This window comes from Mesoplodon densirostris, chromosome 10, assembly GCF_025265405.1.
Source record: "Mesoplodon densirostris isolate mMesDen1 chromosome 10, mMesDen1 primary haplotype, whole genome shotgun sequence".
Lineage (NCBI taxonomy): Eukaryota > Metazoa > Chordata > Mammalia > Artiodactyla > Ziphiidae > Mesoplodon > Mesoplodon densirostris.
In genome coordinates this window covers 71,474,505-71,488,270 of record NC_082670.1, presented here as the reverse complement: position 1 = coordinate 71,488,270, position 13,766 = coordinate 71,474,505, and the positions used below count along the sequence as shown (strand labels likewise).

Genomic DNA, 13,766 nt, shown 5'->3' with positions numbered 1-13,766 from the left:
CTTAATTACAAATTGTGGTAAGTGCTATGAAAGAAAAAGACAGGCTGCTTTGAGGGAATGGAGGACAGCCTTAGAGAGATGAATAGAGAGGTAAGGGAAACCACCCCAGGAAGTGACATTTTTGCTGAGACTTTGTCAGGTGGGAACTGTGCCAGAAGCGGTCGGGGTAAGAGAGTTTTTGGCAGAGTGAACAGCACATGCAAATACCCTGAGGCTGGAAAGGGGTTGAGTCAGCAAGAAGGCTCCAGAGAGCAGGAAGAGGAGGCCAGGCCCAAATCCAGGTTACAGGGTCCTGGGGGCTTTTGGATGGAACCGAGAGGGGTGGGTTGAATACCCAGATATGCAGCAGCCAGGTTGGCTTCTCCTATTGCCCAGTCTGCCTGTCCCATTCCCCAGGCCCTAACCCCACCCCAGGGCTCCCTGCTCTACCTGCAGCCTTCCCCCAACTCCCCCCGACACCCCCACCCCACTGATAAGTCATGGAGACTTGCTCCCCTTCCCCCCAATCCTGCCAGCATTGCTCTTGCAGCCTTGAAAGAGATGAGCCAGCAGCAAGGCCTCAGCTCCACACTTTCAAGGCACCAGCTTCAAGGTGCAGACTGCTTGGGCTATTTATACTCGTCAAGGCCACTGTACAATACCCACTAGAGGGGCAGGCTCCACCAGAGAAGGAGAACAGCTTCCTCCTTGTACTATCCCTCCCCCGTGCCCTCAATGCTGAGGGGGCCGCTGGGCTCTGCTGGTGTGGATAACTGGAGTATCAGAGTGACTGAGCCCGGGACATGCACTGTGGCGGTTCCTCTCTCTCTCTCGTTTTTTAAAAAAAATATTTATTTATTTATTTGTTTGGTTTTGCTGGGTCTTAGTTGCAGCAGGCAGGCTCCTTAGTTGTGGCACATGAGCTCTTTAGTTGTGGCATGCGAACTCTTAGTTGTGGCATGCATGTGGGATCTAGTTCCCTGACCAGGGATCGAACCCGGGCCTGCTGCATTGGGAGCATGGAGTCTTAACCACTGTGCTACCAGGGAAGTCCTGGTTCCTCTCTCTTGCTCAGGTCCCCCATGGCCTCTATCTCATCAGTTGGGAGACCCTGGCTCATCCTAAGGGGCGTAAGCTCCCTTCCCTTTGAGTCCCCAGCTCTTTGCCCTGTCATGCATGGAACGCTGGGATTAGGCAAGAGCCCCCTGGTAAGCAGAGTGGGGGTCTCCTTGGGACTGGAGCTGCCTAGCTGTTTTCTACCCATCTGTTGCCTACTCTGTCACCTCAGGCCAGAGGGAGGCCCAAATATGGGGACCCAAAGGACTCTGAGGACAGGAGTAAAGCTTAAAAGGAGACTCTCACGCTCAAGTGCAAGGATCTGAAGATCAGGGCCCTATGAGCTGGAGAGGGGAAGAGATGGACTCTGTCTGCCTGTTTACCCCTGCACCTCTGATGCCCATGAGTGCAGGCACAGAGGAGGTTGTAGCCTTGCATGCTCTGTCAGGGACCCTTGGGCTCTCTCTCCCCCATTGTGTCACCCCTGAGGCTGGGAGAGAGGTGAGTGGAATGTCCTGGAGCACTCCCACAGCTGTGGTCCCTGTACCAGTTGGAAAGGACTGTCTCCATCCCTCCAACTAGTAGTCCTTGTGCCCTAACCTCATCTTTGGGATCTAAGGGTCACCCAGGGCTTGGAGCTGGGTGGGGAGCGAGAAGAAGGCTCAGAGGCTTCACTGAAGCTGGACTGAGGCTCCTTCCCCACTGGGCCTCTGCAGCTTATGGACCATGGGCTTCTCTGTCCATAAGAGAGGGACTCAGAGAGAAGGGGGTCTCTGGCTGGGAGGGAAGCTTAGCGAGGAGTGGAGTCCCAGAGAAGGGAGACGGAAGAAGCTCAGGGGATGTCAGGTTTCCTGTGTAGCCAGAATGTGGGGCTTTGGGCCTGTTTCTGGGCCAAGGGCCTCCAGGGCCAGGATTCTCGAGGGAGGGGACACAGTTAAGCAGGTGCTTGCCACAGCTGCACCCTCTCTCCCTGATGCTGCAGCCCCCAAGCTCTGAACTCTTTTCTCAGAGCCACCTGATAGTCCTAAGTCCATCTGGAGTGTTGGGAGCTGGAACTACTTCAGGGTTCCAATTCCTGACTGGGCCACCAGGAAGGAGAGGAAGGGAGGATAGGTTCTAGGCCCCCTGATGGGCTGGGGGGACCAGGAGTTTTCTGAGTGGTTTCCAGGGCTAATGAAGCCTGGACTGCCTTTGCCTTGGGGGAGGCCTGAATAATGGTTGGTCCAAGGAGAAGGTTGCTGGTGGCCCTGGTGGGCCTGGGCCTGCCACTAGGGTGGAATGGGGTGAGCACAGTTTTCTCCCAGGGCTTTGGGAGTCCAGCATTGCCATCATGAGCTGTGGAGAGCGGGTGTCAGTTCCTCTCCTCATCTCCAGTGGGTCTGGGGCCCAGCAGGAGCCAATAAAGGCTGGAGGAAGGCCAGGATGGAAGCTGGGGCTGAGGAAGCAGCAGATGACTCACATCCTCCTGATTGCCCACTGGTGTCGCTGTTGTCTGGCCCCTGGAGGGCAAGCATGGGGTAGACCGACCTGCTTTGATAGGGGATCATGAGTCTGGTCTGAGATTCCCCTTATGCCAAAGCCCCAGCCTATCAGAGAATTTCCTCAGGGATCCAAAGGCTCTCTAGGGGGTCACACCTGAGGGTTCTAGACACAGCTCCATTTCAAATCCTGAGAACTTTCTGGGACAGTGGCTTCATCCGTCACTCCCTTGGTTCAGCCCATGAGGTCCCGGGTCCACCTCTGGTGCCATTTCATTAACTAACTCCCTGCACCTGTAGGAGAGAGCAGGACCCTCCAGTGCCGGGTGGGGTTGGGGGACGTGGGCACTGCTGGAAGTGTCTGAGGCTCAGGAAGGCCTGGGATGCACCTCTCACACTTATTGCCTCTGCCCAGAGAGAAGCAGCCCCAGGAATCGGTAGCTGAGCGCTGATCCGGTATCTGCCAGGCCCTGATGAAAAACACCGTTTACTCAATGCTGGGCTGGAGAACTCTCCTCCATGAAGACCCCAGGAACCAAGCATCTCTTCACTCAGAGCCTCTGTTCTGCCCATGTGAGGGTCTAACCAGCTTGGAGGTGGAGCTACTCCAGCCTGGAGGAGGGGGGATGACTTGATGAACCACCCCCAGCATTCCCCATCCGGCACAGGGGGGCCAGTTGAGCCTCAGTCTCTCCCTCCATTCTTTTGGGGTTTGTTCCAGTTGGGGTTTTTAACCCAATGAGCCTAGATGCCAAGAGAGCCCAGGACCAGCTCCAGTCCCTCCACAGCTACCCATTCCCCCACAATTTCTGCTCCACCCATCCTGCAGCCCAAACCCTGGAAGGGAAGCAGAAGCACTAGTGGTCCTGAGAGCCAGCCTTTGCTGGGCAGGTGGCAGGAGGGCCCTTGTATTTGGCCCTTGCCTGTCTCACTGTTGCTCTGTCGGAGCTTGAGGGCGAGGGCCAGGCCCATGACGGTTCCTATTCTGAGCTCAGGTGGTAGGAGCTGAGGAAGTTGCTGAATCCCTGGGGCTCAGCATGGGGAGAGGCAGAGGGAGCACGAGAGCCAGGGGCATCCTTGCCTTCTCTCCAATCTGTTGCCTTTCTTGTTGGCTTAGCCACTTGCACACTTGCGGTCAGTCTTGGACTGGGCAGTTGGGATCTGGGAATGCATCAGGGAAGGCAGGGGACTCAAAAGCAGCAGCTGGTGGCCAAGATCACAGGATTTAATCAGCTTTGAAGTCAGAGCTCCCTCTCTCATGCTACAAGTCCATCCCCCTGACTGGCTCCATGCGGCCTGGACCATGGAGACTTAGAGACCCCCAAAGAGTCAGCTCCACCCCTGGGCTCCACGGTAGTGACAGCTTCAGAGAGGCATCAGTCCTGCTGACATGTCTCTCCAAGCTGGGGAGGGCCCTCTTCAAAGGGAGAAAGGAATTGTTTGGGCTACCCCAGTCACTCTGCCCATGTGGGCTCCTGCCCTTGTCTCTCTGACACAGCCGTCTGTTCCTTTTTTTTTTTTTTTTTAATTTTATTTATTTATTTTTGGCTGCGTTGTGTCTTCGTTGCTGCGCGTGGGCTTTCTCTAGTTGCGGCGAGCGAGGGCTACTCTTCATTGTGGTGCGCGTGTGCGTGCTCCTCGTCACAGTGGCTTCTACTGTTGCGGAGCATGGGCTCTAGGTGCACGAGCTTCAGTAGTTGCAGCACACGGGCTCAGTAGTTGCAGCATGCGGACCCTAGAGTGCAGGCTTAGTAGTTGTGGCGCATGGACTTAGTTGCTCCGTAGCATGTGGGATCTTCCCGGACCAGGGATCGAACCCGTGTCCCCTGCATTGGCAGGCGGATTCTTAACCACTGCACCACCAGGGAAGTCCAGCCATCTGTTCTTAAAGTCGCCCCCACCCTCCACTGGGCCCGGGTTCCTCAGGGACCCTGAGGGAGGGCAGCTCTCCTTACATCCCCTTCACAGGTGTGGTTGGAGGTCTTTTCTTGCTGGGCATGAAGTCCTGCCTCCTCCCCCCACTCCCCGCTGCTGGCTCCTGGATGGGAGGCTGCTCCCAGGGAGGGTGAGGAGCTGGCCGCAGCCTCTAAGCCAGCTGTGGACAGCAGTCAGGGGGGTGCCAGTGCTGTTGTCCTCCCTCCTGGCTGGTGCGGCTGGCCATCTTTCACGCAGAGTTACGTAAGCTTGAGTCAATTGGAGCTCAGAGCGGTTCATTGTGGGCTATTTTTAAGCTGTAACACATCACAGCAGAGGGGTCACTGCACCATGGCTTGCAGAGAAGGTTGTTTAAACATCTGTTATTTAAATTTCCCTGTGCCTTAAAGCTCAAAAGCCATGTCCTCCTGCACTCTCGGGTTCTGCCGTTCACATCCCAGATGAGGAGTGGATTATCACCCCTCACCCTGCCATAGTTTCCTCTAGGACTGGGGTTTTCTGCACCGTGACTGCCTTTCTTTGGGGTGAAGCAGCGGGGCAGGGAGAAGGGGCCAGCTCCTTCAAACATGGTGCTGCCTCCGTGGAATGGGTGCACCCTGAACAGGAGAGACTTCCAGGGAAGCAGGAAGTTAGAGTTCACAGTGGGGAGAGGAAAACACAGACGGAGTGCTGGGAATAGAGCTGAGAGACAGACAGAGGGTACAGCCTTCCTTCTGGGGGGCTTTGGTTTCCCATCAGGGCCCAGAGAATGTTGATCACAAGGTCCTTGTGGGTCTCTTCAGAAGCCTGCCTCTGCTTGGGCTGTGCTCCTACCTGGAGTGCCCTCCCTCCACAGAACTAAGTGCTACCCACGTGCAGCCTCTGGGACAGAGGGCTGGTGTCTGAGCCCTTGGACAGTAGGCAGAGATGGGGAAACAGGCATTGCTTTTCACTCCATTATCAAGTGGTTAGCTGCACTGGGAGCCCTTTAAGGCTCCTTTTTAATTAATTATTTATTTTATTTATTTATTTTTGGCTGCGTTGGGTCTTCGTTGCTGCACATGGGCTTTCTCTAGTTGCGACGGGCGGGGGTTACTCTTTGTTGCGGTGCACAGGCTCTAGGCGCGCAGGTTTCAGTAGTTGTGGCTCGCGGGCTCTAGAGTGCAGGCTCAGTAGTTGTGGTGCATGGGCTTAGTTGCTCTGCAGCATGTAGGATCTTCCTGGACCAGGGCTCGAACCCATATCCCCTGTGTTGGCAGGCGGATTCCTTAACCACTGCGCCACCAGGGAAGTCCCTAAGGCTCCTTTTGATCCTAGATTTTTGGGGATGTCGAGTCTTCCCAGAGTACAGGGAGGGGAAGGCAGGTAGACTGGAAGAGTGCAGGGCCAGGGACTTGACAGAGCTGACTCCTGAGAACACAACAGAGCCCCAAATATGTCTGTGTTGGAGAAGCAGGTCTGGGAGACTTGGCTGGTCATGAGGTAGAATGGGGCCTTCTGTGCCTCTCCTCTTGATGTCCTTCCTGCCCACCATCCTCAAGGTCTCCTAGGTAGGAGGATTCCAGCCTGATCCACTGGGAAGGAGGGTTTCTCAGACTGAGGTGACCGTCCCCATCTCCTGAAGTCTGACCCTCTCCACAGGGTTTGGGGCCTTCCCCCAAGCCTGCCGGGAGCGGGTCAGGTGAAGTGTGAAGGGAGGCAGTGCTGGAACCCGCCCTCACAGAGGAGCCTCTGTACGGCCTCGCCCTCATACTGAGCTCCTTCCTGTTGCTTCCTGGCCCCTCCATCCCAGACAGCCCTCAGCCTGGGGAATGGGCTCAGCCTGGGGGAGGGGCTCTCCAGGTTGCCATGGTAACATGTTGGCCCTCCTCACTTTCCAGAATCAGAAATAGAATTGGATGCCCTTCTTCCTGGTGAGAGACTATTTAAAAACATGTTGGGGGGAGGGGTACAGGGGCAATGTCCCTGCCTGATGAGGGGGGAGGGGATGGGGGGATGGGGGGTGGGTGCAGGAGGGGGCTGGGTAGAAGGGGCCCAGCCTGGGATCCTCTCTAACTGCCTGCTGCCCCTCCCCTCAGCTGGATAAAGCAGAGGGGCTTCAGCCAGCCAAGAATTCTGAGCACAAAAGACTCAGCCAGTTCCCCCAGGGTATGTAACTAGCCCCCTACTCAGCACTGACAGCTTCCTGGGAGGCACTGGCTTAGTGCCCCCCAGGAAAATGCCCCCTTGCATGCCTGATCCACCTGCCAAGCTATTGGGAGGAGGAACAGGGCCATGTGGGTTACAGCTTGGGTGGGGGCTTGGGGCTGCAGCACTCGGAAGGCAGGCATGTTGGCTCCCCTCCAGCAGGGTCCATGCCAACGTAGCCCTGCGCATGACACCTGTGATGGCACTGTAGTTTCCTGAAGTGTGGGTTCAGGCTAGCTCTACAACTCACTAGCTGCAACCTCTGTGAATTCTCTCTCCTCCCTGTGCCTTGATTTCATCATTTATAAAATAAGGGTGACAGCACCCGGCTCTTGTTGAGTTGCTGTGAGGCTGGGTTACAGTGCTCAGCATTGCCTGGCACAGAGGAAGGGCCCAGTCAATAGCAGTCACTGTTCTTATTGCTATAAGGGGTGTTTTGCTTCCCAGGTGGGAAAAGCCTTCTCCTCTCTCCGGGCTGCCTTCTTTGGTCTTTCCTTCGTGGGCCACACCCTTGTCAGATCTGTTGTTCATGAGGACTCCAGCCCTGAAAGGGAGGATTATGCCTCACTTCTGCAGGAGTGGGGCGATGGCTCAGTGGTCGGACAGGCAGGGACTTTCAGGGCCTCCCTCCATGCTTCTCCAGCCCTCCCACAAACACAGGAGGCTGCTACTAGCATCTCTGTCATGGGGAAAAACAAAACAAAATTTAAAAAGTTTGCTTGGGGCCAGAGATTAATGAAGTTAATAGTGTTCAGCAAGTACGTGTGTGTGAATGCACACATGTGCAGGCCACAGACCCTTGGGCTCTGTCACCATCCTGGGCCATAGTGTGTGGTGAGCAGCAGTGTCCAGACACATCTATCCCCATTCTTTTTTTTTTTTTTTTTTTTGCGGTACGCGGGCCTCTCACTGTTGTGGCCTCTCCCGTTGCGGAGCACAGGCTCCGGACGCACAGGCTCAGCGGCCATGGCTCACGGGCCCAGCCGCTCCACGGCATGCAGGATCTTCCCAGACCGGGGCACGAACCCGTGTCCCCTGCATCAGCAGGCGGACTCTCAACCACTGCGCCACTAGGGAAGCCCCCCATTCTTAACTGAAGGCAGCATCTGGGGAAGGGGGAGGGGGTCGGGGGGCCTGAGACATGGCTGAGTCAGGCTTTGCCCAGTGCCGAGTCAGGAAGGTGCAGATGAAGCACAGAGCTAGCTTTGGTCCCTGGTCACATTGCTGCACACCCCACGGCCAACCGTAAGCACTATTTTTAACTTCTGTGAAAATACACCGCTTCAGAGGACAAGACTACAGGTTCGTTCTCCACAAACCTGTTTCCTGGGTAGAAAGACTGAGGCCTCAAAGGATAGCCCTGGAGGACAGAAGGAGGAGGCCCAGAGCTTATAGCTGGGGGAAGGAGGAAGGTCTGACCCCGCCCCAGTCAGAACCTCCAGACTCAGGCCTGTGGCACTGGTCAGTTCCCCAAACTAGGCCTGTCCTCTGTGGCTGCAGGGCACATCTGGGCCTCGGCTGGTGGTCCAGGCAGGTCCCACTCCTCCCTGACCCTCTGCCCATCTACAAAATGGAGGGCAGTACTGCCCACCTTGTCTAATAGCTTTCTTTTCTGTGTGCTACCCAAGTCCAGTCCTTTGTCCAACTTGTCCTAATTGCGTATGCAGTTGTGCCCAATGTGTACCCAGTTCTGCACCCACCATGCCCGCACTGTGTAGCCAGCCCTGTGCCCACTGTGTGGACAGCCCCCTAACCACTGTGTCCCCACTGTGCCCCATCCTGTAATTTCCACTGGTGGCCCAGCCCTATGCCCAGTGTTCTGCCCCCCTTCTGGCCAAGGTGAAGTTGACACAATATGACAAGAGCTAGAACATTCTGACTTGAGGGTTCTGAGCAGAGGCCCCACTCCCACCCGTGTCATCCCCATCCCCACCTCTGTGGGATACTGGTCCTGGGCCTCAAGGACATGTGGCTCTGGGGAGGGGGCTCTGTGAGGCACAGGCAGAGGAAAACCATCTGGAGCAGAGAGATTGCCAAGGAGCTGCTGTCCCTGGAGCGGGAGCTGGGGAACATGGGGGAGGGGAGTTAGAGCCTGAGCCTGGGCCCCTCACCCACTTTTCTGCCTCTCAGGACTGAGTGGTGAAGGGGCTTTGCGCCCCACAAGGGCCTCGGGTCACACACTTGGAACTGCATCCCTGGGTCAGGGCTTAAGTCTCAAGTTGCCATGTGGGAAATGGGGAGAAAGAGCCAAGTCTGGCATCTGAGGTAAACTGAGAACCCAGGGACTTCCTCAGTATCTCCCCTGCCTACCTTTTTCCCTTGGCCTTATACACAGTCTTGCCTCTAGGAGCACTGCCCTCCCTCTAGGGCTGGCCTGGGCAGAGTGGCCACCTGGCTGGCAAGGAGAGAGGAGGCCAGTCTAGGGTTGGTAGAATTCACTGGGGTCCCTTGGCCTTTCTACCTCTCAAGATTCCCTGGGCAGGCCCCCATTCCTCAGGGGGGTGGGGCCCCTGGTTTCCCACACTCTCTCACCCTCCCCCAGGTCACTGGGGGCTGTGATGTGTGGGGTTGCCATGGCAATGAAGTGCGGGCAGGGCACCTAGGGCATGGAGCAGGACTATGGAAGTCACCAAGAAAGTGGGGGGCCCTGATCTATCGGGCTCCGAGGGCCACCCCTCAGCTGGCAGCCAGCAGCTGGGCGGTGGCCCTTGAGGGTCCCAGGGACCATGGATAAACTCAGGATCTGTATACTCGAGGCTGGGGTTGTCACTGTCGACCGAGGCCACCCTTGATGGGGCCTATGGCTCAGCCTCCCAGGCCCATACCCACGAGCCCAGTCACCAGCAACTCTGGGACCCTGCTGAGGTTAGCTCCCAACGTGGCTGTGAGCGGGCCTCCCAGGATTCCCTGAGACTCTCCTCCACTAGCTCGTTTCCAGGCTCTATCGTGGGAGCCCAAACACATCTTGTCACAGAGAACAGGACCCTGGCCCTACTGGTGTGCAGGCGCAGTGACGGCACCAGTGACATGGCCCAGCATGGACTCTGCTGTTTCCGGCTTCAGGTGCAGATGGCGGGGGAGGGCAAGGCTCCAGCTAAAGTCCTAGTAGGCTGGGGCAAAGGCCCCTGCAGCCCCAACAGATAGCCCCATTGGGCATTAGGAAGAGCCGGTGGCTACCGTATTTTCTTTCAGGGGAGGGTGGCTCAGCTGCAGCCCAAGGTCCTCTTCTGGTTCCGGCCCAAGATCAGGGCCAGGGCCAGTGTCCATGTCCGGCTCAGGTGCCTCCAACTCCAACTCCAACTCGGGCAAATACTCCAGCTCTGGATACAATCTCAATGTCAGCAGCAGTTGAATCTTACACCTGCAACCTTGACCACCTGATGGATACCAATGCCATCACCAAGGGCCTGTCCCAAGACCTCTTGCCCAGGAAATGTGGCAACCAATGGTCAATCCAGTTGGAGTCTCCCAAAGGGGTCACATCCTGCCAGGACAAAGTGAATTTCCATTCTCAGGATGAGCCTGCCACCCCAGCGCGCACTCCAAAAGACTCCCCAGACCAGGCCCAGGAGCTTGAGGTTGCCCAAAGGCCGGTGTTACCAAGGCAGCCTGAGAACCAAGTGGAGAAGCCCATGGTCTGTACCTCCAGGCCAGGCAGCCCCAAACTGGGCTCAGGGCCCCCAGAAACCCCCAAGTCCAAGAGGGGTAACCAGGAGATCTGCAGCTCTCAGCCAGGTCAGCAGCCCCTCAATGCTTGCAGCAACACCTGCTCCAACGTGCCGCCATCTGCCTACCAAGTAACCTGCCACAACTCCCCCCCAGTACATCCTCCCAGGGAAGCCACGCAGATACCCCCCTCCAGTGCCCCTACCTGCCAGCTCCGGGATGCTGTGGAAGACCGTGTGCTGGTATTTGATATGGCCACGGGCAACACCAGGATGGGGCTGCTGTGCCATGACCCCATGGGCTCAAGGGCAGTGCTGGTGGGCCTCATGCCCAGCCACCCATCCATCTATGCCTCTGAAAATACGCCATCCACCCGGCCGTTGGCCATGCCCATCCTCTCCCTTGACAGTGATGGCTCCAGCTTCTGGTCCACCACACCCATGGTGTCCAGCCCCGTGTCCTCCAGCCTTTCATCTGGAAGCTACCGAGAGGTGGCCCTGGTTCCCAAAGAGGCCAGGCTCAACCTGGAGTCACGAGGCTCCCCTGGTACTGAGACACCCATCAGGATGGGGATGCTCACTGGGCGTGTTCCACTGGGAATGTCCCTCCAATTTGGAGAGAGGATACTGAGCCATGCCCATGATCCTGGCTGGTCCAAACCTGACGCTGAAAAAACTGAAACTAGTCACACCATTTGGATGCAGGATGCCTCCGGGATGCAGGACACCTCGATGGTCCAGGCCAAGAAACTGCAGTGGACGAACTCAGAGCAGACCGCAGAGCCTGTACCACCAGCCAAAACCCAGCAGGTGCCCAGACCCCTGCTCCAGGAGGATGTAGGCAACCACAATCAGAAAGAGGTCGTTACTGCTCACCCTGACAACCCTCAGGTCAAAGGTGCTGGGCACGCCTCCCTCGGTGGTCAGCCCCCACTAGCTGAGCAGCATCCTCTTTCCAGACAGCCCCCTTTGGCCAGTCAGCCTCCCTCTGCAGAGCAGCGTCCCCTTCCCAGGCAGACCCACCTTTCTGGACAGCCACCCCTAGCTGAGCAGGCCCCCTCCACCAAGCAGCACCCCCTTCCTGGTCGGGCCCCTCTCACTGAAGCCCCTATTGCCAGGCAGCTTTCTCTCACTAGACAGCCTCCTTTTTCCCAAGAACCTCCCATCTCCAATGAGCCCACTCTCTCAAGAGGTCCTCCCACCACTAGGGAGCATGGTCAGGCCTCCACTCTGTGCCAGGAAGGTGAGCCATTGGGCCCGCCTACCCATGTGGGGGTACTTCGGGTGACCCCGGCCCCTGAGGAGACCTGTGTCTATGTAAACAGAGAAAATGTTGGTGTCAGTGCTGGTCAAAGCTCCAGCTCACATCGGCTCTCATCATGGCAAGCTGGCGGCTGCCCCAGGGAGTGGGAGGAGCAGCCTTCCCTGCTCACATTCACCACACCTGGTCCTAGCTGCAAGGTCTTGCCCACGGCCATGGTAGGCACTGAGCCCCACGGTCCCTGGTTCAAGCTGACAGCTGAGGACGTTACACACTCGCCAGTGGTCGAACAGCTTGGCCTTCTCCGAGGGGCCTGCTATGAGCTGGCGCCCACCATGGACGTTCTGCCAGTACGGTCCCCAGTGCTCTGCCACCATTCACGGGGCCCCTACCAGGACATGGCAGCCATGGTGACTGACACAGGCACAGGCTTCACCAAATGTGGACTGGCTGGAGAGGACCATGTCCTCAGTGTGCTGCCCTCACGTGTCCAGCTGCTCCAGCATCCAGTCCAGGGCCAGCCCAGGTACGCAGTGCCTGAGAAACAAGAGGATTCCTACTCGGTGCTGAATCGAGGAGTGGTCTCCAACTGGGATGCACAGGTGCTGTGGCAGCACCTGTTCTATTGCAGGCTGGGTGTGCAGCCCGAGGAGCTGGCTGTGCTTGTGGCGGACTCACCCACCTCACCACGCACCAACCGAGAAAAGGTGGCTGAAATACTCTTTGAGCGTTTCCATGTGCCAGCCATGCAGATGGTGCATCAGGCCCTGCTGGCACTCTATGCTTATGGGTGGACCACTGGGCTGGTGATGGGCAGTGGCCATGGCACCTCCTATGTGGCACCCATCATCACTGGGGATCTGGCCCCACTTGACACCTACCAGCTGGATGTGGCGGGTGCTGACCTCACTGAATACCTGGCTCAGCTGTTGCTGGCAGGTGGCCAGTCACTGTTCAAGGTATGGCTGGTCAACCAGATTAAAGAGGCCTGCTGCTATGTGACCATGGACATGACAGCTGAGATGGCCCGTGCCCAGGCCCTGGCCCCGGTGGACTTTTTGCTTCCAGACAAGCAGGTTATCACACTGGGCTCTGAGCACTTCTGCTGCCCCGAGGCCCTCTTCCAGCCCAATCTGCTAGGCCTCAATCAGCCAGGCCTTCCACAACTAGCCCTCCTAAGTATCAGTTGGCTGGAGGCCAAGCAACAGGAGCAGCTGCTGGCCAATGTGGTGCTGGACGGTGGCGGCACCCTGTTGAGTGGCTTTCCTGAGCGCCTGAGACAGGAGCTGGGCCCTGGTGCCACTGTGCTGGGCTCTCCGCACCGTGCTGTTGCTGCTTGGCTTGGAGGCTCCATCATGGCGTCCTGGGACTCCTTCCAGAGCCTGTGGCTCAGCCGCCGTGAGTACGAGGAGGAGGGCCCATGGGCCATATATAAGTACCATCTATGAGCACATAAAAGTTCTTTCTGGTTCTGCTTCTTTTGACCACTGTGGCATATTTTAGGCACAGGGTGGTGGTGGAGGGAAGGGCAGGGATCCAGGGATGTGGTCAGGGATGGGGACCTTGGCACTCCCAAGGCACACCCTGCCTCTACACACTGGAATTCCATGGGCCTTGGCAATCCTATCCTTTCCAGAGAGCCCCGCAGCCCCATGGCTGACATTGGCCCTGGTCTAGCCTGACCTTTATTGCACCCCAAGGGCATCCACAGAGAGTGGCGGCTGCGGGTTTTGCCCTGTTGCCCCGGTGACAAGCTCAATTACCCTTGATTGCCAGCTCGTTGCCATGGCAATTTCAAACATAATGTAATAACCCACACAGCCTGGAGTGAGTCATGAAGGGGGGGCAGCCCCCTCCCCTAGCTCCAGAGGAAAAGACTGTTTGCCTTCCCCCATGTTGGGCCCTCTACGGGGTGCTGAGGCCAGCAACATTGACAACAGCCAAACAGTTCTACAGATGGCTGGGGCCCTGGAGCACTTGTTACCCCAAAGGAGGGTCCCTGTCAGAGTCTGGGCTTCCAGGGGGGAGCTGGCCTGATAATGCAGATACCTCCTAAAGTCAGAACCTTGGCTGGAGCTCTATGCTGGTTTGGCAGGTGCTTCTGTCAGCCAGTCAGAATATGAAGGTATAGGAGTGCTGGCCTTTGGTTCCCTGGGGCAGGAAATCAGGGTGGGGGGCTGATAAATCCTGAATCCTGGGTGGGAGATACAACCTGAGCTGGGGGAT

The 13,766-nt window shown here is 57.3% G+C and overlaps 1 protein-coding gene across 1 annotated transcript; it reads left to right on the top strand.

Annotated features, from left to right (window-relative positions):
• The first annotated feature begins 9,233 nt into the window (after positions 1 to 9,233).
• LOC132497953 (uncharacterized) lies at positions 9,234 to 12,988 on the top strand. The gene is given in 2 exon segments (XM_060111484.1): positions 9,234 to 9,744; positions 9,747 to 12,988. Coding segments are annotated over 2 exon segments (3,753 nt in total).
• Positions 12,989 to 13,766: the final 778 nt, after the last annotated feature.